This window comes from Arachis ipaensis, chromosome B9, assembly GCF_059453495.1.
Source record: "Arachis ipaensis isolate K30076 ecotype BB chromosome B9, ASM5945349v1, whole genome shotgun sequence".
In the NCBI taxonomy this organism is placed as follows: domain Eukaryota; kingdom Viridiplantae; phylum Streptophyta; class Magnoliopsida; order Fabales; family Fabaceae; genus Arachis; species Arachis ipaensis.
In genome coordinates this window covers 8,931,673-8,953,062 of record NC_142444.1, presented here as the reverse complement: position 1 = coordinate 8,953,062, position 21,390 = coordinate 8,931,673, and the positions used below count along the sequence as shown (strand labels likewise).

Below are 21,390 nucleotides of genomic sequence, written 5' to 3'. Positions count from 1 at the left end.
GTTTACTTTTTGTTCTGATGTAATAGTAAATATTTACGTACATTTATCTTGTTAATTTTTTTGTTTAGGTATTTTTCGGTCTAATTAATCTATAGTAGTATTAAACAATAAATTATTGTATGTATAAAATAAAATTTAAATTTTAATACTTATTTAAACGAATTAATAATCTAATTACCAAATCAACTTAATTTAGTTTATTATTATTCTTTTAAAGTATTAAATCGTATTATCTGATATAATACTTTAAAAGAATTTTGAGAATAATATTTTGTTAATATTAGACTAAGTTTATTTATCTTTGTTTCTCCTTCTTTCTTTCTCTTGTGTTAATTGAAAAAGAATTATATTTAATTTGTTTTATAAACTAATTATTGGTTGAGATAAATAAAAACAAAGAATAGTTTCCTAATTACATATGGAAAATTACCTGCGGAAGACATATATAGTGACATACAGTTAGGAACGGGTCATCATCATTTAATTTTGTCATGAAGGAAAGTTCACCTCACTTCACCTCACATCACTTCCAGCTTGTTAATCGGTTGACTACATGTGCGTCAATATTAGAGGTCTCGCTGTCTCCCTCTTATAAATTCACTGTGTCTTTCTTTTTATTTCACCATTTACTATTCGTCGCATGCTTGCATGCATATTGTGATAATATAGCTAGAATTATTCTCCCATCAAAGAGACCTAAACCCTAATAGAATGTTGCTCTATAATTAGCAATTTATATCTAAGAATTGATTTATGGCTAACACTGCTGCTGGATCGTCTTCGGTGTCTCCGAAAACATACGATGTATTTCTTTGCTTCCGAGGGGAGGACACGGGGGAGAATTTCACCTGCCATCTTTCTGCCGGTCTCGTTGACGAGGGAATCGAGATATACAAATACGATGATCAGTTTGTAAAAGGTTGTGATATTTGGACACAGATTTCTTTGGCGATCGAGGGTTCACGTGTGTCAGTGGTGGTTTTCTCCCAAGACTTTGCTTCTTCCAAATGGTGCTTAGAGGAACTGGTCAAAATAATGGAGTGCAGAAGAGATATGGGGCAGGTTGTTATACCTGTGTTCTACAACATAGATCCCGCACACGTGCGGTATCAGAAAGAGAGTTACAAGAAATCTTTTGCGAGGCATGAATGGAATCTCTGCAAAAATCAGCAGAAAATTCGTAGGTGGAGAGAGGCTCTCACTGAAGCCGCCAATCTGGCGGGATGGGTCTCCGGAAGTCCTGGGATAAGGTAATTTATTGTGACGGTTTAATTCAATGTCTAGTATCTAATATTTATGTCCTTTTCTTTTAACCTGCCTTTATTTATGTTTGAATATACTCGTTCTTAGCGTCAATGTTCAAATAAGACAAAACAAAAATATTATGCTAATCATAAGAAATTAATTTCTTAAATTCTAAATCATAAACATTTAATTTTAAATTTTAAATTTTAAAAATATTAATATTAACTAATTAAAAATTAATTTCATTCTCCAATCTAAAATAACTTAAAATTATTTTTCGTCTTTTTATTTATTGTTAAGAAAATAGATAATATTAAATATGATAATATATAATTATAAATATTATCTATATAAAATTTAAAAAATAAAATAAAATAATTAAGATTTTCTCCTTCTTAATGTCTCGGCAAAATAATTCTATTATATATAACTAATTTTATAATTAAAATATATATACCGTATGGCATTTTTTTATTATAATTAAATCAAAATATTTTCTTTTAAAATAAAAAAAAATCATTCCTCCTCTTCCATTATTTATCTCTCTTTTTTCTATTTATTTAATCTTTTATATATATATTATTATTAATTATTAATTTAACGACTAAAATATATCATGTAATAATTTTTTATTATAATTAAAATTAAAATTTATTATATATTATTAATTAAATAAATTTTAACAAAATAAATTATATCAAAATAAATTATTCATAATCATATTATTTTTATTCTAAATAAATTTATTTTTTAATTTTATTTTTAATCACATTATTTTGTTTTAAGTAAATTTATTCCTTATTAAGAGCAAGCAAAATTGCAAAATAAATTGAATAATTATTTGTCCTAAAAAATTTGAAATTATTGAAAAAAATTAAAATTTATTTAAAAATTAAAAAAGTTCGATATATTAAAGATAATAAAGAATAGAAGATATAATTTATACTTAATTGTATATGTATGTAGTTATGTACCATGCTCTTTTTTTTTTTTTTCTAAAAATTTATATACTAGTCATTGCATAAATATGAATAAAGATTTTGAATTGGGTTAAGTATGATTTTGGTCCCTAATGTAGAGGCCGAAAATTTATTTCGTTCCCGGCCTTTTTTTGGCTACAAAATGGTCTCGAAGGTTTCATTTTGTTTTAAAATCGTCCTTCGGACGAAAATACCCTTCCCCTTCTTTCCCAAAATGAACCATAAACAAAAGCAGAATGTGAAGCTGAACCAGAAGCGGAATCATGGCTTCCATTTAGTTGTTGGACTTCCTTGAGGCAGGTGAGGCTTTTCATCTCTACGATTGTTGTGCATTTGTCCGAGTTGGCATCGATACCTCTTTGAGTGAGCATGAAGCCTAATAATTTTTCGGCCTTCATTGCAAATGTGCACTTTAAAGGATTCAGTCTCATCACGTGCTTCCTTATTGTGGTGAATACCTCAATTAAGTCAGACAAGAGATTAAGGTCGTCTCTGGTCTTGACAAGCATGTCGTCGACATATACTTCCGTCAATTTTTCAATATGAGATGAGAACAACTTGTTCATCATCGTTGATATATGGCCCCATTATTTTTCAATCTAAAAGGCATTACTATATAATAATAGTTAGCTTTCGGAGTGAAAAAAGAGGCCTTCTCTTGATCCGACTTGTACATCAGAATTTGATTGTATCTGGAGTATGCATCCATGAACGAACTGATATCTATACTCTGAAGCTGAGTCAACCAAAGTGTCAATGCTGGGAAGGGGATATGGATCCTTGGGACAAGCTTTATTGAGGTCGGTGTAATCAATACACATCCTCTATTTTTCATTTTACTTTTTCACAAGGACCACATTAGCCAACCACAAAGGGTATTTTACCTTCCCTATAAACCCGACTTCTAATAAGGCTTACACTTGCTCTTCTACGACTTGTGCCCTTTCAAGACCGAGCTTCCGTCACTTTTGTTGTACAGGTCGGGAGCCTGGATAAATGGTGAGCTTGTAACACATGAGGTTGGTGTCTATGCCAGACATATCGGAAGCTTTCTAGGTAAAAAAGTCGGAGTTTCTTTGTAAGAGCTCAATGAGATTTGCTTATAATTTTTCATCCAAGTTGGCCCATATACTTGTTGTCTTTTCTGTCTGATCTCCAGTTTGAACCTTTTCAACCTTTCCTTCAGGTTTTGGATGCAGTTCTTCCCGTGCTCAGATACCATCAAGTTCAATAGTATTGACTTTCTTACCCTTTGTACTGCCCCTTAAGTTGAGACTTTCATTGTAATACTTTTTTACTAACTTCTGATCTCCTTTTACAGTGAAAATTTCATCTGCAGTTGAAAATTTTATGCATAGGTGAGGTGTAAAAACGACCTCAGCTAGTCGGTTTAATGTGGTCCGACCTATCAAGGTATTATAGGCTGACTTTACATCGACCATAATATAATCAATGCTTAAGTTTGTGGATTTCATGCCTTTACCAAAAGTCATATGTAACAAAATGAAACCAAGAGGTTGGATCGGCGTATCTCCTAACCCAAAAAAGTTGTCTGGATAAGGCTTCAATTTCTTTTCTTCTAACCCGAGTTTATCAAAAGCGGTTTGAATAAAATGTCGTCTGAGCTTCCCTGATCTACCAAAGGTTTGCATTAGCAAGGATCATTGTGATTACCACAGGATCGTCATGACCAGGAGTCACCCCTTGGGCGTCTTCTTTAGTGAATGATATTGTAGGTAAGTCGGGTACTTCTCTTTCCTCGCTGACCTGATAGACTTCTTTTAGATGCCTTTTCCATAAAGACTTTGTTATGCCTCCTCCTGCAAATCCTCCATTTATCATGTGCATGTGCCTATCAGGGGGTTGTGGTGGTCGATCTCGCCGACCTCCATCTTCATCACATCTCTTCTTTTCCTTGAATCATCCGATCTCTTTGCGAGGTATCTGTCTAGCTGACCTTCTCTAACCAACTTTTCTATGACATTTTTTATATCATAATAATCATTAGTAGAATGTCCATATGGTTTGTGATACTTGCAATATTCCGTCTAACTTCCATTTTTCTTGTGCTTAATAGGACAAGGAGGTGGAAGTTTTTCAGTGTGACAGATTTTTCTATAGATGTCGATAAGAGAAACTAGGAGCGGGGTGTAGTTATAATATCTTCGAGGTTTCTCCAAGCTGTATTCCTCTTTTTTTATTCGCTTCCTTATCTTTGTCCCGAGCTTGGTAGGGATGATTTGGCCTTGGGACTAGATCTCTAAGTCGGGAATTCTCCTCCATGTTGATATACTTCTTTGTCCACTCGTGTACTTCATATAAAGAGGTTGGATGCCGCTTAGATATGGATTGAGAAAATATCCCTTCTCTAAGGCCATTAACTAACCCCATTATTACTACTTCGAGAGGTAAATTTTGTATTTCTAAACAAGCTTTGTTGAACCTTTTTATATAAGCTTTGAGAGTCTCTCTGACTTCTTGTTTTATCCCTAAGAGACTTGGAGCGTGTTTGACTTTGTCTTTCTAAATTGAAAATCAAGTAAGAAACTTCTTTGCCAAGTCATCAAAGCAAGTCACCGACCTGGATGGTAAGCTATCAAACCACTTCATTGCTACTTTGGTTAATGTTTTTAGAAAAGCTTTGCAACGAGTCGCATCGAACGCGTTGGCCAGATACATCCTACTTTTGAAATTGTTGAGATGATACCTTGGGTCGGTCGTGCTATCATAGAGATTCATGTCGGGACTTTGAAAATTTCTTAGGACTCTAACCACATGATCTCTCCTAAGAATGGATCTTCTCCCCTAAAAGTGCTTTCTTCTCGTTCAGCGTTGTTGGTCCAATTTCGTAAATCAGCTTCTAATTTTGGAAGCTTTTTCTCGAGCTCCCTTCTACGTCGTACCTCATTTCACAGATCTCTTTCAACTTTCCTTTGTCGCTCGATCTCCTATTCGAGTTACTCCAACCGGCCATATGATGTCCGTGTACGATTCCCATGATCTCAGTTGGGTGTGGAGGTTCTTCATTCTCAGATGGATGCACCTCTTATTGTAGTCGTTGATTTTGAGGATTTCGTGATGTTCCTTCTCCATTAGGATTAATTGTTCTTTCTTGTCATGGGGGTATCACAAGGGTTCGGTCGTCGTTATAAGGTTCGGGCTTGGATTCAAATGTAGTGTGTTTGTCTTCAAATTGCTCGTACGCCATGGTTAGGTGTAGACTTCTAGGTCTTCGGCAACGACACCAATGTTCCGAGGGTTACTTAAGACGGTGATTTGGGCCTGAACATGAGGTTCAGACTCCTTCTAAGACAGCGTCCGACTTGTGCTGGTGCCGAGGTGCCTTCGTCCGAATTTTTCGTAAGGAGGTGAGAGTGGTACCTGCATGAGACTCTGATACTTAAATTAGTAAAGACTTTAGACAGATTTTTAGTAGATTGGGTTTAAAATATATTTGAGAGTATCAATGTATTTATAATAAAATAGATACTATTTTTTTAGAGTAATTTCACTTTTAATGATGAATAACTATTCACGTTTTTTTTTTAAAAGTTGTTTAAATATTCCTTCTAGATAATTAAAAAATATCTTTGAAGTTAGTTAGCTGGTGAAGCCGAATTGTTGTTAGAGAAATTCTATAATACTGATGGTGATTGCCAGCATCCCATGCTTTTATATGGTGTCAGGTTAGAGAGTGACACGTGTAAGTTGAGGTTAAATGGGAATAATGGGTGCGTGTTGGAGTTTCGTTGCTTTCGTTTTTGATTGTTTGATGGAAAATGATTAATTAACCATTAATCACAAATTATGAGTTGTTGGATAATGGGTTAAAAGTTGGTGGCCCATGTGAAATTGGCCAAGGGTAATGAAAAATTAAAAATTAGCCCCAAAAAAAAAAAACAAAGTGGCTAGTTGAAAACCAAAGTGTACGAATGAATCCTTTTTTTTTTATCCAACGAGTAATTTAAAAAAGAAGGCTCTACTGAAAGTTGAAAAAGAGAAAAATGATACTTTTTTTTTTTTTTAATTTATGAAACGTATATTTTTTTGTGCTGCAAAGAGTTAAATAACATATATTTTAGTCTATTTGATTAAAATACTCATTTATAATTATTTTACATATAAATTAGTCATAATTATATTAATATTTCAAAACAGAAATAATAATACATAATATATACTTATTATTATTATAATAGTTTTTATTTATCTTAAATATTTCAACTTGTTATAAAAATATTTAATTCAAACTTTTTATATATTTTATCATTAATAAAAATATTAAAAATAATTAAATTTCTTACGTTAATAGTAATATATATTTTATATTATTAATATTATTATAATAGTAAAATTAATAACATGAAATACATTAATTATTATATATTCTATTTATTTTTTTATTTTATCATTAATCATGAAATATATAAAAAATTTAAATTTAAATGTTTTATAACAAGTTAAAATATTAAAAATAAATTTTATTTATTATATTAATAATAAATATATATTTTATATTTTTATTACTAATATATAATTATAATAATAATTATTAAAAATATTGTAGTTAAATAGACTAAAGTGTATGTTATTTAACTCTTATATATAGAGGAGTGTATATTTTAAAAATAAAAAAGAGAGTATAATTTAGACATTTCACAGATAAATTTTTTTCTCATGAATTAATAAATAAAATAACTTTATTTATTGTTCAATCCCAATGTATATTTTTAATAAATTCTATACATTAGTTAATCACGATAAATAATAAAATAGCTCGTTATAAAGCCAATGATCTTTCCATATCAAAATTTATAGATCCACTTTTGTATATTAAAAAAGTCTCTATAAAAAATAAAAGTAAATAAAATAATATAATTTAAATAAATTTATAAATTAAAATTGATATATTAATATTTTAATAAAAATATAATTTAAAAAGTTGATTTCGTAATATTATTTACATAGAAAAAATATAATTATTATATGCATATATTTTTAGGTTTTTTTGTAATTTTCATTACTTATATTTTTAATTTATATATTTTTTAAATATTTATTATATATAATTCAAAAAAATATCAATACTATGATTAGAATTAAGATTTAATTATTTTTAAATATATTTTTTTAATTAATTTTATAATTATCAATGTAAAATCTTTATATATATATGTAGAGAGAGAGAGAAAAAGAGAGAAAGATATTATTATTTTTAAATAATAAACATGAAAATTAATTATTTTTATTTGATTAATAGATCTAAGATCTAATTAATATAAAAATATATACATTAAATATAAAAATTAATTATATTTTTTGTACCATATATTTTTAAATTATTTTATTTTTTAATAATAAATATTAAAATTAATTACTAATAAAAATTAAATTTTTTTCACATAATAATAAATTAAATAGATCAATAAGATTCTTATATAAAAATCCTTAGCACTTGATTTTCTCTTTTTTTTTTCTTTACTTAGAGGATCCTAGACTTTTTGGTCACCCAAAATTTTTATCCCCCGTTCTTTTAACCAAAGTGACCTCTTGACTCTAAATCTTTTTATTCGTTATTCAGAAGGCCAATACCATCATTAGTTTCAAAAAAAATTATAACTCCATAATTACTGACAAAAACACTAACACTAGTAGCTGAATCCTAATTTCTAAACCTAATTAGTAAATTAGCTCTCAGCCACCACATAGCTTCTATGTGTGAATTTCATGTATATTGGCATTTTTGTACTTTTTTCTAAAACATGGGGACTGTTTAACAAAACAAGAAATCGCTGGATTCGCGAAAATTTTTAATCTTTTAGAAGAAAAATCGTTGGGTCCGTAAAATTTTTTACTTCTTAAAAATAAAAATCGGTTAGTCTGAGTTGATCAAATTCAAAAATTGATATATTCAAATTGTTTCAACTTCAAAAGTTGATGGATCCGATTTGTTTGTCTCTTCGAATTGCGAATACAAGAATATTACACTTCTTTATCTTTATGTGTGTAATACACGAAGCTTGGCCAAACATAAAAATTAGAGCTAAGTATGATTTTGGTTCTAACATAGAGACCAAAAATTTATTTTGTCTCCGACCTTTTTTTGCTACAAAATGATCCTAAAGATTTCAATTTGTTTTAAAAGTATTCTTTAGACGAAAATATTCTTCCTCCTTCTTTTCCAAAATCAACCAAATACAGAGGCGTAGAGACACAAACAAATGCAGAGACAGAAGTAGACAAAAGCAGAATGCAGAAGTAGAATACAAATACAGAAAGCAGAAACAGTGAAACAACAACAACAATGAAACAACAACAACTAGAAAAACAACACCAACAACAACAATGAATAATGAAATCAGAGCAACAATAAAAACAAAACTAGAACCAAAAACAAAAACAGAAACAGAAGCAGAAGCAAAAGCAAAAACGACAAAGAGCATCGACGACCGAGTGAGGAGGAGGAGCAGAAACAGCGAGTGATGCGCGAGTGGCAGCGGCGGCGCGGTCTCCCTCTCCTTCCGATCTCTCTCTTCTCCCTTTCTCCTCTCTTGCTCTCTGTTTTCCCTTCCGATCTCTTTCTTCTCCCTTGCTATCTATCTCCTCCCTCTTCATCTGTGTGTGGCAGCTTTTTCTTCCGTTCTCTCCATCATAAGCGACGGCGCGGCGGCACTACCTTCCCTTCCCCCTTCTTTCCCCCCTCCCCTTCTCTTTCTCCCTCTTATCGTTCTTTTTTCTTTTTTTTTCTTTTATTTTATTTTATTTTATAATTTTTTAGTTAAAAGTAATTTAGTAATAGAAATAAAAAATTTGATAAAAAAAAAGACGATTTTAAAACAAATTAAAACTTTTAGAATCATTTTGTAACAAAAAAAAAAAACTAAAAACAAAATAAACTTTCAGTCTCTACCTTACCTAACAAAATCAAACTTACCCTTAAAAATTACTTTGGGCCTCAATCACACACAGCCATTTTATCTCCCATGCTAGAACTCGACTTCTCCATCTAATGCGTCATTATATATAGACTTCTTCCTCTCCTCCCTCTCTCTATCTCTTTGTCTCTTTCTCACTCTCTTTCATTATTCTTTCTTTCTCATAGTTGTCGTCTTTACACTCATCGTTGTTCTGCCATCTTTATGGCCACCGTCCGCCTCTTCGTCTGCATTATTTGGATCAATCTTCTTTTTTCTATTTTTTTTTTTGAAGAAAAAATGAGAATGGTTCGAGTTTGGGTTTGGTTCGATTCATCGGTTTTCAGACAGTTTTTCGATTTTTTTTTTTTGAAAGTAAGAGCTCAACACACAAGTGGAGCAAAGTAATACTAAGACAATAACTATAAATACTTAATAACTCCTATGTCATCTCCGGCATAGCCATCAACAACATGAGTTATTTACAACACCATTCCGTAGCACATGAAAATGATTGCTCCACGCATTCGCCAATTCCTGTTCCTTGCTGTGAAATATAGCATCATTCCGGCGTAGCCAAATAATCCATATGACTGAGAAGAATCCAAGTATCCAATACTTACGCCTCTCTTTTCTCATCGGCACAGATCTCCAATTCTCATAAAGCTCTTTCAAGTTACCAGTAACAACCACGTCTCTCCAAACGCCGATATCCAAGCACACCACACCTGCCAAGAGTACTCACAAGTAATAAATAGATGTTGTATATTTTCAGCATGTTTCTTACACAGCACGTACAAAACATCATTCTGTTGTAAGATCCCCAACCTACTTAGGCACAGCTCCGGGTATACATCAAGCCACCCCACGGAGACTAGGCTCCTATCTATATGACTGCACGACTGTCCTCTAAACCATGTTACCTTCGGTCATTCAGTGCCAAATCAATCAACTCCAAATCATTTATCCATGTTTTAAACTCTGCCACAGACACTGATAATGTAGTCGCTCCTTTCCTTTCCTCCAAGTGCACAATTTCATTAAAATCCCTAAGAAACAGCACGGCACCTGACACAATCCTGCAATATAACTCAATTCTTCCCACATGGATATCTTCTCAGCTCTCTCATGCGGACCATACACTAAGCAAATAGCACAATGAAAATTATCTTTTACCACAACTCCTTCTATACACATCCATCTATCCCCTTTATAGCAGTTATACAGTTTAAAATCCACTTCATCCCACATTAGCAATAACCCTCCATAAGACCCAATGGAACTTACAGACTCCCAACATGTTCTGTCACTTTCCCAGATACGCATAACATCAAATTTAGTTATTAATTCCTTTTTTGTTTCTATCAGGCCCAACATATCCAACTTAAATTTATTTTTGAAAGTCTTTAGCATACCAACTTTTGCAGCACCTCCCAACCCCCGTATATTCCAGGAACTAAAGATCATTTAATCAAACTATTACACACCTGTTTACGGTTTTTTGGCCGGCTTCTTCGGACTTTTTCTTTTTGCTTAGCCTGCCTCCGCTTCATAGCAATAGCTTCATTCTGCTCCTGCAAAATAGCCATGATGTCCTCCTCATCACTGCACTGAGCTCCTGACTCTACAGCTAGTTTCCAAGCCTCTTTGTTCTCAGCCATCTCTTCTTCCCAACTCGGCCTCTGTTCCTCAGGACCTGTTTTCGTACCATCATTCAAGCAATCTCTCATCTCTGGCCCTGATTCTGCACTATTATCCCTCTCGTCCTCTTGTCCATTACCATTCTGAGCCAATCCATCCAGCACATTCTCCTTCTCTTCCAGTCCCAAGCCATACTTACCTCGACTCTGCCTGTCTGCTTCTGGTTCATTGCAGTTTGTGAACATTCCGACAACCCTTCCCTAGCTCGTATCTCCTGGAATTCGCGTCCTCTCCAAAACGTCTGAGTTACAGGAAGTTCGTTGACTATGTCTCAATTCAGTTCTCAAGGCCGTCTCCTTCCTCACCAGCTCTCGTTCACGCTCGTCAGTAATGACTTCCAATTCATAGCTCGATCCTTGTTGAGTCCTATCAGCCGCTGATTCTGGAGCACCCTCAGCCGTCTCGCAGCACTGTCTACAGCCCTCCTCTCCCCGGTTTCGCGTCTCACGCTCTGCCTCGTTCAGGCGGCCATGCTCCAGACCAGCGGTACCTTTCCTCCTTCCTTGCCAAGTTGGCTCGTCGGACTTACCCCTTGCCTCCGCTTCGAGGCTTCCAGAATCTAGCTCCCCCTCATGGCATGTCCCGTCGTGTTCGTGACCGAACCTTGGAGGCGCCGTCTTCAATGGATCGTGAACCAGGAGTATGTGATCCTGCTGGGTCAAAGGTGGAACCGGGTCAAAACCAACCCGGTTAGGTAACCCAGCAGAAGGCCGATTCCGGCCTGCCTTGCCCCTCACCCAACAAGCATGATCCATGACAATCTTATTGGGCCTAGTAGTTTCCAGTCCTTTACCATTCCTCATCCCATCATGTGCTTGACAAACCACTCCTTCATAATTATTAGAAATCGTATCTTCTGAATCAATGTCCTTATTTATTTCATATGATCCCTGAGAATCTGTCTTGTCCAATAATGCCGCATAATTGCCATTTCTGTTAGACCAATTTGAATTTTTTTTTTATTCCATTCATTCAAATCAAGGCTTGAATTTACCATCCTGTCCTTATCTTGTTCCTTGTTTCTATGTTCTACCGTCATCAACACCGCCGCCTGATCCCAATCTACCACCTTCCGGTCAGTTCCGTGCTTCAATATGCACTCTTCTATATTTATCATTTTCCTGCCTTCTGTCTCTTCTTGACTCTTCCGAAAACATTCCTCCCTATACACCTCTCCACCCACTTCTCTGACAAGGATGTCGAACCCACTTGTCCTTATTGTAACGTGAATCCATTCGTTAATCACATCAAAAACACACGTATCAATTAGAACCTTACCCACACTGAATGAGTTGCACGATCTCGTTAGTTTATCGCACTCCACCACTTCGCCCCATTGCTCCCCTATTCTGCGAAAAGTGTCATTCGACCATGTATGCAATGGAACTCCATAACACTCCAACCAAACTCTCCTAGACTCACTTTTCTCAGTCTCGTCCCATCTCCATACCATATGAAACAATTTTAATAAATCATTCATTCTAAAAGTGTATGCTTCTTCAGCACTAAGCACCGTGTCGAATGTAATCATTGCTTTATATGCCCCCAACTCTCTTACCTGTGTCACACATGGCCAGTCCGTACGGATATTTTCCTGTAGCGACCGAAAATCAATAGCCAATTTCGTACCGCCGACAATACTTCTCTGTAGGCAAATGACATTCTCACTTGCTATCGGTACTTCTAGCTTCTTTGTCCATCCGTTGCTATTTGGATCTTTGATAGGTGCATCTGACGACTGCCTCCCCGCTTTCACTTCAGCTGCTCTCACACTCTTCATCTATGGCTGGCCTCCTCCAACATCGTGCCTGGTGATCACCTTCCCTCCTGTACCCTTCGTATTTTGCATCATAGCTCCTCTTCTATATTTGGCTTCGCCGACGAACATTCTTCTACCCCTCAATACCATACTGTTCATTTCTGCTACGGCCTTCAAAGCCCCTCCCTTTGTAGTATACCGTACAAAAGCAAACAGATATATCTGGCTATTTTTATTCTTTCGCGACAGATATATGTCGATGATCTTACCTGTCCATTTGAACGTATTAAAGAGTTCTCTTTTCGATATATCCCCCGGCAAATTGTCTACAAAAATGGAAAAAGAATCAAGCTCCAAACGTTGATATTCTTCTGTGTTCCAAACCCTAGGATCTTTGCCATATTTACCCTGTGTATTAGTTCCCCTCCTGTGTTTTCCCACCTCACACGCTCTCTCTCTCTCATTATCTCTCCCAACACCTCATTTTGCCTCTTATGTAATTCTACTTTCTTTCTACTACACACATGAGCTTAATTTCCAATAATAACAGTATAAAACCACCCATATTATGGAAAAAGTTTAGGATCCATAACTAACTAGACAGTTTTTCGATTCTCTATTAGTTTGTAAAGGAGACGATTTTACGTAAGGATCGAATCGTGTTGGACACCGGTATGTAGTTGAACCAATGTGGTTCGGTTTTCAAAACATTAACCAGTACACCAAAAAAGAACTGCAAAGCCTTAGGACTAGCAACATCATCCTTATTCCTTACAAAACCTAGTGCATGACGTGAATCAGGATCAAGAATAAACGTTTCTATGAACCAATGCTTTACAAATTCTAAGAGCCGTAAAATCACCATCCTGGCCTCTAATTAAGCGTCAGCATGAGGCAGTGTCCGGTGTTAGGAAACGAGCAGAAGCGATAATTATATATTCATGCGTCTGCTTCCTATACTTATCTTTGAAGAAACGTATGCATCAAGCCATCAACATTCTGTTCAAAGATATAAGTATTCCTACTACTACAAAGAAAGAAAAAGAACGATTGTGTATCAAATTAATAGGTTCCCTAATTATTTCTCAATTTTGTTTTGCTAATATTCTAGGGACGACAGTGAACTCATTCGACACATCGTCAAGGATGTCTTGCAAAAGCTGAAACAGAGACGTCCGAATACAACAAAGTACCTTGTTGGAATTGAGAAAACTCAGAAAGATATTGAAATGTTACTCCAAAATGCTAAAATTATTGGAATTTGGGGTCCAGGTGGAATAGGAAAGACGACAATAGGCAAAGTCGTATATAACAAACTCTCTTCCCAGTATGACAGTGTTTGCTTGATGGAAAATATATCCGAGGAAACAAGAAGGTATGGACTACCACGTCTGTGTCGTAACCTTTTCTCGGACCTGCTAAAAGAAGACAATCCAACTCATAATGTTCGGAGACTGCAAACTAAAAAAGCTCTAATTGTGTTTGATGACGTTGATAGTTTCAAGCAATTAGAATACTTATGCGAGGACTCTCAAGTGCTCAGTTACCTAGGAGAAGATAGCAGGGTCATTATTACATCAAGAAACAGGCATTTGCTTGCTAACAAAGCTGATGAGATTTACGAGGTCAAGAACTTGAACCTTACAGAGTCTCTAAAGCTTTTTAGTTTGAAAGCCTTCAGCAAAAGCTATCCTGAAGAGGGATATGAGAAACTCTCTAAGCAAGTGGTTGAATACACAGGAGGAATTCCGTTAGCTCTTAATGTGTTGGGTTCACATCTTTCCTTCAGACTTGATAAAGATTTTTGGGAAAGTACCATGAGGAAACTTGAAAATTCCCCCAATGAAGACATTCAAAAGGTGTTAAGAGTGAGTTATGATGGATTAGATAGTCTACAGCAGAAGATATTTTTAGACATTGCATTCTTTTTCATTGAAGAAGAAGAAGAGCGTGTCAAGAAGATATTACATGCTTCTGGATTCGAACCAAACAATGGACTGCTCGAACTTAAAGATAAAGCTTTAATATCCACTACATCTTATGACAGTAGAATACAAATGCATGGCTTGTTACAAGAGATGGCTTTGGATATAGTTCGTCGAGAATCCGAACTGAATCCTGGAGGCCGCAGCAGATTGAGGGATGTCAAAGACATTCGTGATGTACTTGAAAATAACACAGTAAGGAAGACAATTATACTAATTTGTTTCAGGCACATACTTCCTTCATATCGAAGTGGTGTTTAATTTGATGTAGTTTCTTTATTTGACAGGGAACTAATGCAGTTGAAGGCATAGTTTTGGACTTATCTCAGATAGAAGATTTACAGTTGAGTGCAGATGTATTCGAAAAGATGAATAGGATAAGGTTTCTGAAATTCTATATCCCCAGAAGTAAGAGTTCCAGTGAGAAGTATCTCCCTGAAGGCCTTACGCAATTTCCTAAAGAATTGAGGTACCTTCAGTGGGACGCGTACCCTTTGAAATCTCTTCCGCTGAGATTGTGTTTTAAATTTCTTGTTGAGATTCACATGCGACACAGCAATGTTGAAGAGCTTTGGCAGGGAAAGAAGGTAGACACATGTATTATGTATATATTATATGCTTATTTCCCTATATTAATCAAAGTTTTATTAAAGATTTTCAGTTGTGATTTTTCCTTTCGATTTGTTGCAGGATCTTCACAATCTAGAAGTAATTGACCTATGTGAATGCAGAAAGTTGATGAACCTTCCAGATTTGTCTAATGCATCAAGACTTAGAACGGTGAATCTCTCCGGTTGTGAGATGTTGCATTATCTTCATCCAACAGTTCTATCTGCTGGTAAGCTTGCTACTTTGATACTGGATAGGTGCAAAAATCTCATGGAGGTTAAAAGTGAGAAGCGGTTAGAGTCTTTAGAGAAGATCAGTGTCAATGGTTGCTTAAGTCTCAAGGAATTTGAAGTTTGGTCAAGTTTAATTGAAAAATTGGATCTAAGCAAGACAGAAATTGAAACATTGCACACATCCATTGGACATATGGAGAATCTTAAGTCCCTCAATCTAGAAGGTTTAAAACTTAAGCATCTTCCAAATGCGTTGTCCGGCTTGAAATCCCTAAAATATCTTAATCTTTCTCGCAGCGGAGTAGAATTTGACAAACCCCAGCTACATGTGTTGTTTAATGGCTTACAGTCACTAGAAAAACTACATGTAACAGATTGTAGTAACTTGTTTGAGCTTCCTGACAACATCAACGTCTTACAGAAATTGCAAGAATTAAGGCTTGATGGGAGCAGCATAGTGACACTGCCAGAAAGCATCAAGCACCTTAGAGTGCTGAAAGTTTTGTCGTTGGAGAATTGCAATAAGCTTGTGAGTGTGCCAGAGCTACCACCATCCATCACGGTGTTCAATGCCAGTAACTGCACTTCATTGGTATCGGTATCAGTATCAACTTTAAGGATGATGGGAAAAACGAAATGCATTTCGTTCAAGGATAGCTTGAAGCTGGATAAATATTCACTCCCTTATTCTATCACGGAAAGCCTCCACTTAACAATGATGAGTGCTGCATTTCACAATGTGCTAGTAAGAGTTTTCGACAACAAGCTCCATAGTTACAACTACGTCAAGGTTCGAGGTTGTCTACCAGGAAGCAGAGTCTCAAGGCACTTCAAGAATCGAACAAGAGGGTCCACCATTACTATTAGACTCCCCAGCTGCACCTCAGTGCTGGGATTTCTTCTTTCAGTGGTTATCTCTCCAGGTGTTGCTAATGCTAACATTTACTGCAGATGTTACTCAGCAGATGGGACACCTATCGGTGAGAACACTCGATGGTACTCTGTGATTGAAAGCTTGAATTCGGATAATGTGTTTATGTGGTATGATCCATACTTCAGTGACAGCATTCTCAAGCTTCATGAAACACATGTCTCTTTCAAATTCTATAGTGAAGAAGGATTGGAATTGGATATAATAAAAGAATGCGGTGTCCACGTAATAGGTCCCTCTGAGTTCCACAGTGTTTTAGGGGAGATGGATTTGGAGTATGAGCAGAAAGTGGAGTTGGGAGTGAAGTTAGGATTGGCGTTAGACATCCAGCGCCAGGTGGATTCTAACGTGGATTTGCCTAATTTGCTGTTTGCGTTCGAGTATGGATGGAAGTTACAACCGCCAATGCAATCTGAGCTTGAATCACGACGCAGAGCCATGGCCGATGTAATTCGGAAACAGATGTGGGACCTCATCTTTCCACCTTGTCCAGCTGCTGGAATGTGGGGAAACATCACACAGGATTTTGAAGATAGGTGAGGCCTCTTTCTTTCTTTCCTCTTTTTTTTTTTTTTTTTTTTTGGAGAGAGGGAGAGACAGATGCTGTTTTTATTCTTAAAATTTTTAATATGTTTGGACTTTGGATAAAACTAATATATCTTCTTCGATAGAGGGCTGGGCAGCGGCCATGGCGGTGAAAAGGTAAGGAGTAAGGACAAGGGTATCGCCAGAGTTTCGCTGCTGCCATCGGAGTTTGCACCGTTTGGGAGATAACTAGATAAGAAGATTAAGGTACAACTAATAGAGAGAATATCAAATATTATTTTGCATGTATAATTGTATACATTTGGGGAATTACAGGGTAGAGCAAAAGCATACAAATATATAGATAATTAGATATTCCCTCAATTTGTATCCGGTGTTGACACGGTGAGTTTTAGTATAACCTCCTTTTCGGGTTCGTGGAAGCTGGAGATTAGGACACGTCCCTTTATGACATGGTAATGGTTGAATAAGTTTTGCCATCGAGTTATATGGCATAGAATATTTTCATATTCACTATTTTTAATGAAAAAAATATGGTTGGATAGATTTTGTTTGTATTAATATTTTTATTTGTAATAATATTATGAGAATATAATTTTTTTAAAATTATGGTCCATTTTATTCTGATAGTATAGATTATACATAATACAAAAGATTTATAAAATTAAATTATTTTTACAAAAAAGGTCATAGATTAATAAAAGTCTCTGAAGAATAAGATCAAGATATCTGTAAATAAAAAATCAAATAATAAAATTTTTAGTTATTATTTTTATATAAAAAAATCTAATTTTGTATTAATAATTAATTTTAACATTCGTTATCTAAAATTCAAAATAATTTAACGTGTATACTTTTACATTTAATTAGGTACTAACAGTTAAGTTTATTGCACAAATAAAAATAATTAATTTTTATACTTGTTATTTAAAAATAATATTTTTTTCTCTATGTATATAAAAATATAATTAGATATTAGCATAAAAAAATTATACTGATAGTTATAAAATTAACTCAAAAATTTTTTTTTTTAAACAATTAAATCTTGATTCTAACTTTTAACCATAACATTAGTATTCTCTCCAAATTATATGTAATAAGTATTTGAAAGAAGAGAAATGAAAATATAAATTAGAAAGATAAGCGGTAAAAATTTAAAACTAAATAAAAAATTTAAAAATTGTGTATATAATAACAATAACAATATTTTTTTATTTAAATTATATTATTTTGTTAATTTTATTTTCTGTAAAAGAGAAAAATAGAAAAAATAGAGAATGAAAGAAAAGAGAGAGAAAGATAAAGATGAAGAATGAGAGTGAGTGAGAGTTTGTTAATTTTAGAAGAAAAAAATTATTTTAATTATAAAAAAATATCGGATGACATATTTTGATTTATCAAATTACTAACTTAAAATATAAATTATATATAGAGTAAAAATAGTAGAAAGAAATAGAAAAATGGAGAGAGATAGATGATAGAATTTAGGAAGGGAGTTTATTAATTTTGAAAAAAAAATTCTCTCAATTTTAAAAAGAGAGTGTTATGTGACACATTTGATTATTAAATTAGATAGTAATATATGATATATAATATAGGTATATTTTAATTTTAATGCAATTAAAAAATGGCATGTTACACATTTTGATTGTCAAATTAGTAATTAGTCATTGATATTGATAATCATATATAAAATAGATAGAGTGGTTGAAAGAATGGGAGAAATAGAGGAAGGAAGAGGAAAGAAGACAGAACTTTTTAATTTTGGAGGGAAAGATTTTATTTCAATTGCAATGGGAAAGTGACATGTGGCACATTTTAGTTGTAAAATTAGTAAGGAGGAGGGAAGAATTCTTTAATTTTGGAGGAAAAGATTTAATTTTAATTACAATGAGAGAGTAACATGTGACACATTTTGGTTATAAAATTAGTAAGGATGAGAGGAGAATTCCTTAATTTTAGAGAAAAAATTTGATTCCAATTATAATAAAAAAATTACATGTGGCACATTTTGATTGTAAAATGAAAAATATACAATAGATTTATAACTTGATTCAGTTCAGGATGTATTCTGTAAATGGCCGTTTTTGTGTTGTAAAGTATTGAAATAAGGTGAGTTATAATCTATACTTGTCAAGATGAGGAGAATGATACACTTGATACTTCTGACACATGTAAGTGTTTTACTGTCCGATTTTTTATAATTTTAAAAAAGATTGTTTGATTAGTCATAAATTATTTAATGTCCTATAATAAAAGTAATATTTTTATCATTGTCCCGTTTTGGACAGATGAGCCTTATTACCCAACGATCCAACACGTTTGTTTCCAACAACAAAAATTAGAAGAAAAAAAATATTTAAGGCAAGATGAAAACTAAAAACTAAAATTACAAAATTAGAAAAACTGAAAACTAAACTTTAAAACTAATCCACTATCAACATAGATTGGATTCCAAACCTGCAACTACAATGTGTTGAAGGCAAGATGTAGGAAAAAAAATATTTAATAAAAATTATTTTTAAAACAATGGATAAAATTAATAGTTTAAAAAAATTATTTCATTTTACATAGATAATTTCAAGTAATTTACAGATGGGGTATTTTTTTTATTAGTCCCTTAATTTATGGTTTATTATTTACTTATAGAAATAAAAGTATAATCAATTACAATTATACATGTGCAAAAATTAATCTCCATTATATATTGTCAAAAAGATCTAATTATCTAATGTGAATGATTTGCGAATTGTCTTTTTTTAGGGATTTAAATTATTTTATATTATCTCCTTTTATACATAAGTGTTTATATCTCAGTCTTGTTTCCTATTACCAAACTCTGATTGAATTACGACTTAAGTATAAGATTTTGAAGGGTCGGGTGTTACATGACACACCCTTGGCGAGGGGATGGAAGCGTGCATAGGCGTGGCACGCCTTTGAGCTTGGTTGCCTCTAGAAGTGCTTTCTTGCTTGGGCGTGTAGGTAGAGTGTAAGAAAGTGGCACGCCATGTCTCTGCTTGCTTCTCTCTTTGTTTTTGCTTTCTCTTTGAGTTTGCTTCCTCTCTGAATTTTCAATAAACTTCAATAATTTTCTACAAAACACAGAAAGAAAAATACTCAAAGTATCTTGACTAAAACACAATAAGATTTAAAGAGAAATTATTAACTTCATTAAGATAACTAACTAAGAAAACTACTAAAAGATGCTCATGCATCAGTCCATCTGTTCTTTCAATTGTCGGGCTTTTGGAAGGATGTCTCGCTCTACTATCTGGTGATAGATCTCCGTGATTAGGGTCGGTAAGGGTTGTAGCATAGTTCGTGAACTTCCCATCCTGGGGCAGCCGATTGGGGGTGATGAATTTAAAGTGCTCCTTTGAGTTGTCTTTGGGCGGTGGGTTACCTCGAGGTGCCGTGTTGCCGTGCTACCGTTTATTGGCTGCCACAACTTGGTGGTGAGATGCTTACAGAAATCTTCATTCATGAGCCCATTGGTCAGGCAAAGATTGGCCACGGAGTCCGTGAGCCCACCGACCGTCAGCCACTCGTCATTGAACTCGTCGAGGTATTTTCTTGTGGGTTTGTCTTGTCTTTGCGTGACTCCAAGCAGACTGATCAGGTGGTTTGCTTTTGTGATCCTGGTGGTGAATTGCGCCATGCACTTTTTGGAGACGTCGTCAAAACTGGCTATCGAGCTGTTTGGGAGGGCATTGAACAACTTAATTGTGGGGCCGACTAGGGTTATCGAAAAGGCCTGACATTAAACTGCGTCGGTAACTCCTTTTAAGTTCATCCTGGTCTCGAAGGTCGTGAGGTCCTTCGTCCCATCGTACTTCATGTCGGTCGGCTTGTCGAACCCTTTTTGTAGCTTGACTTTCAGGATTCGGTGGGTGAACAGGGTGGCTCCCATTATCACATGTTCGCTTTTTCTTCATTTAAAATCTCTTCGATGCATTCTTTTGTCCTCGTCGTGCCGATGTTTGGGCTCTCGAAAAACGCTGCGATTACGGTGTTTGCGGTCGTGTCGGTTGGGTGATCTCTCCCTTCGCGACAAGCTCCTAGAGGTCGCTTGGCATGCATGCTCCGGCCACTCGGCCTTCTAAAGTTTGTAACCTTTGGTAGAGTTCTTGAGTTATTTGAATTGCCTTTTCTATCGGGTCGTCGGTTGCTCTGGCCTCGCCAGATTGGCAGTCGTCTTCCCGTGGTTATTGTCTGCTTGCCTGGACTTGTATGGCGCTAGTTATCCTCCCGCGGGTTGGCAGGCGAACGTTATTTTGTGGTTTGTACGTTGGGTTTGGTAGGTCAGGCTCATGGTGATGGCTTGAGGACCGATTCAAATTCTTCTGTCATGCTGCTAAGACTTGGCGAATTTCCACAGACAGTGCCAATGTACAACACTTCGTTGGTACAGGTTGAGAATAGGATTAGAGACTTGCCGGCCTTTAGTGGTGACAAAATCAGACTTCTAGAGCGACGGGGGGTGG

At 34.8% G+C, this 21,390-nt stretch overlaps 1 protein-coding gene across 1 annotated transcript; it reads left to right on the top strand.

Annotated features, from left to right (window-relative positions):
- The first annotated feature begins 472 nt into the window (after nucleotides 1-472).
- Nucleotides 473-17,205, top strand: LOC107614919 (disease resistance protein RML1A-like). Its single transcript, XM_021111486.2, has 5 exons — nucleotides 473-1,250; nucleotides 13,711-14,779; nucleotides 14,872-15,171; nucleotides 15,275-16,893; nucleotides 17,029-17,205. Exons 1-5 carry the CDS (start codon nucleotides 754-756, stop codon nucleotides 17,129-17,131), a joined length of 3,588 nt encoding a protein of 1,195 aa, XP_020967145.1. The 5' UTR covers nucleotides 473-753; the 3' UTR covers nucleotides 17,132-17,205.
- Nucleotides 17,206-21,390: the final 4,185 nt, after the last annotated feature.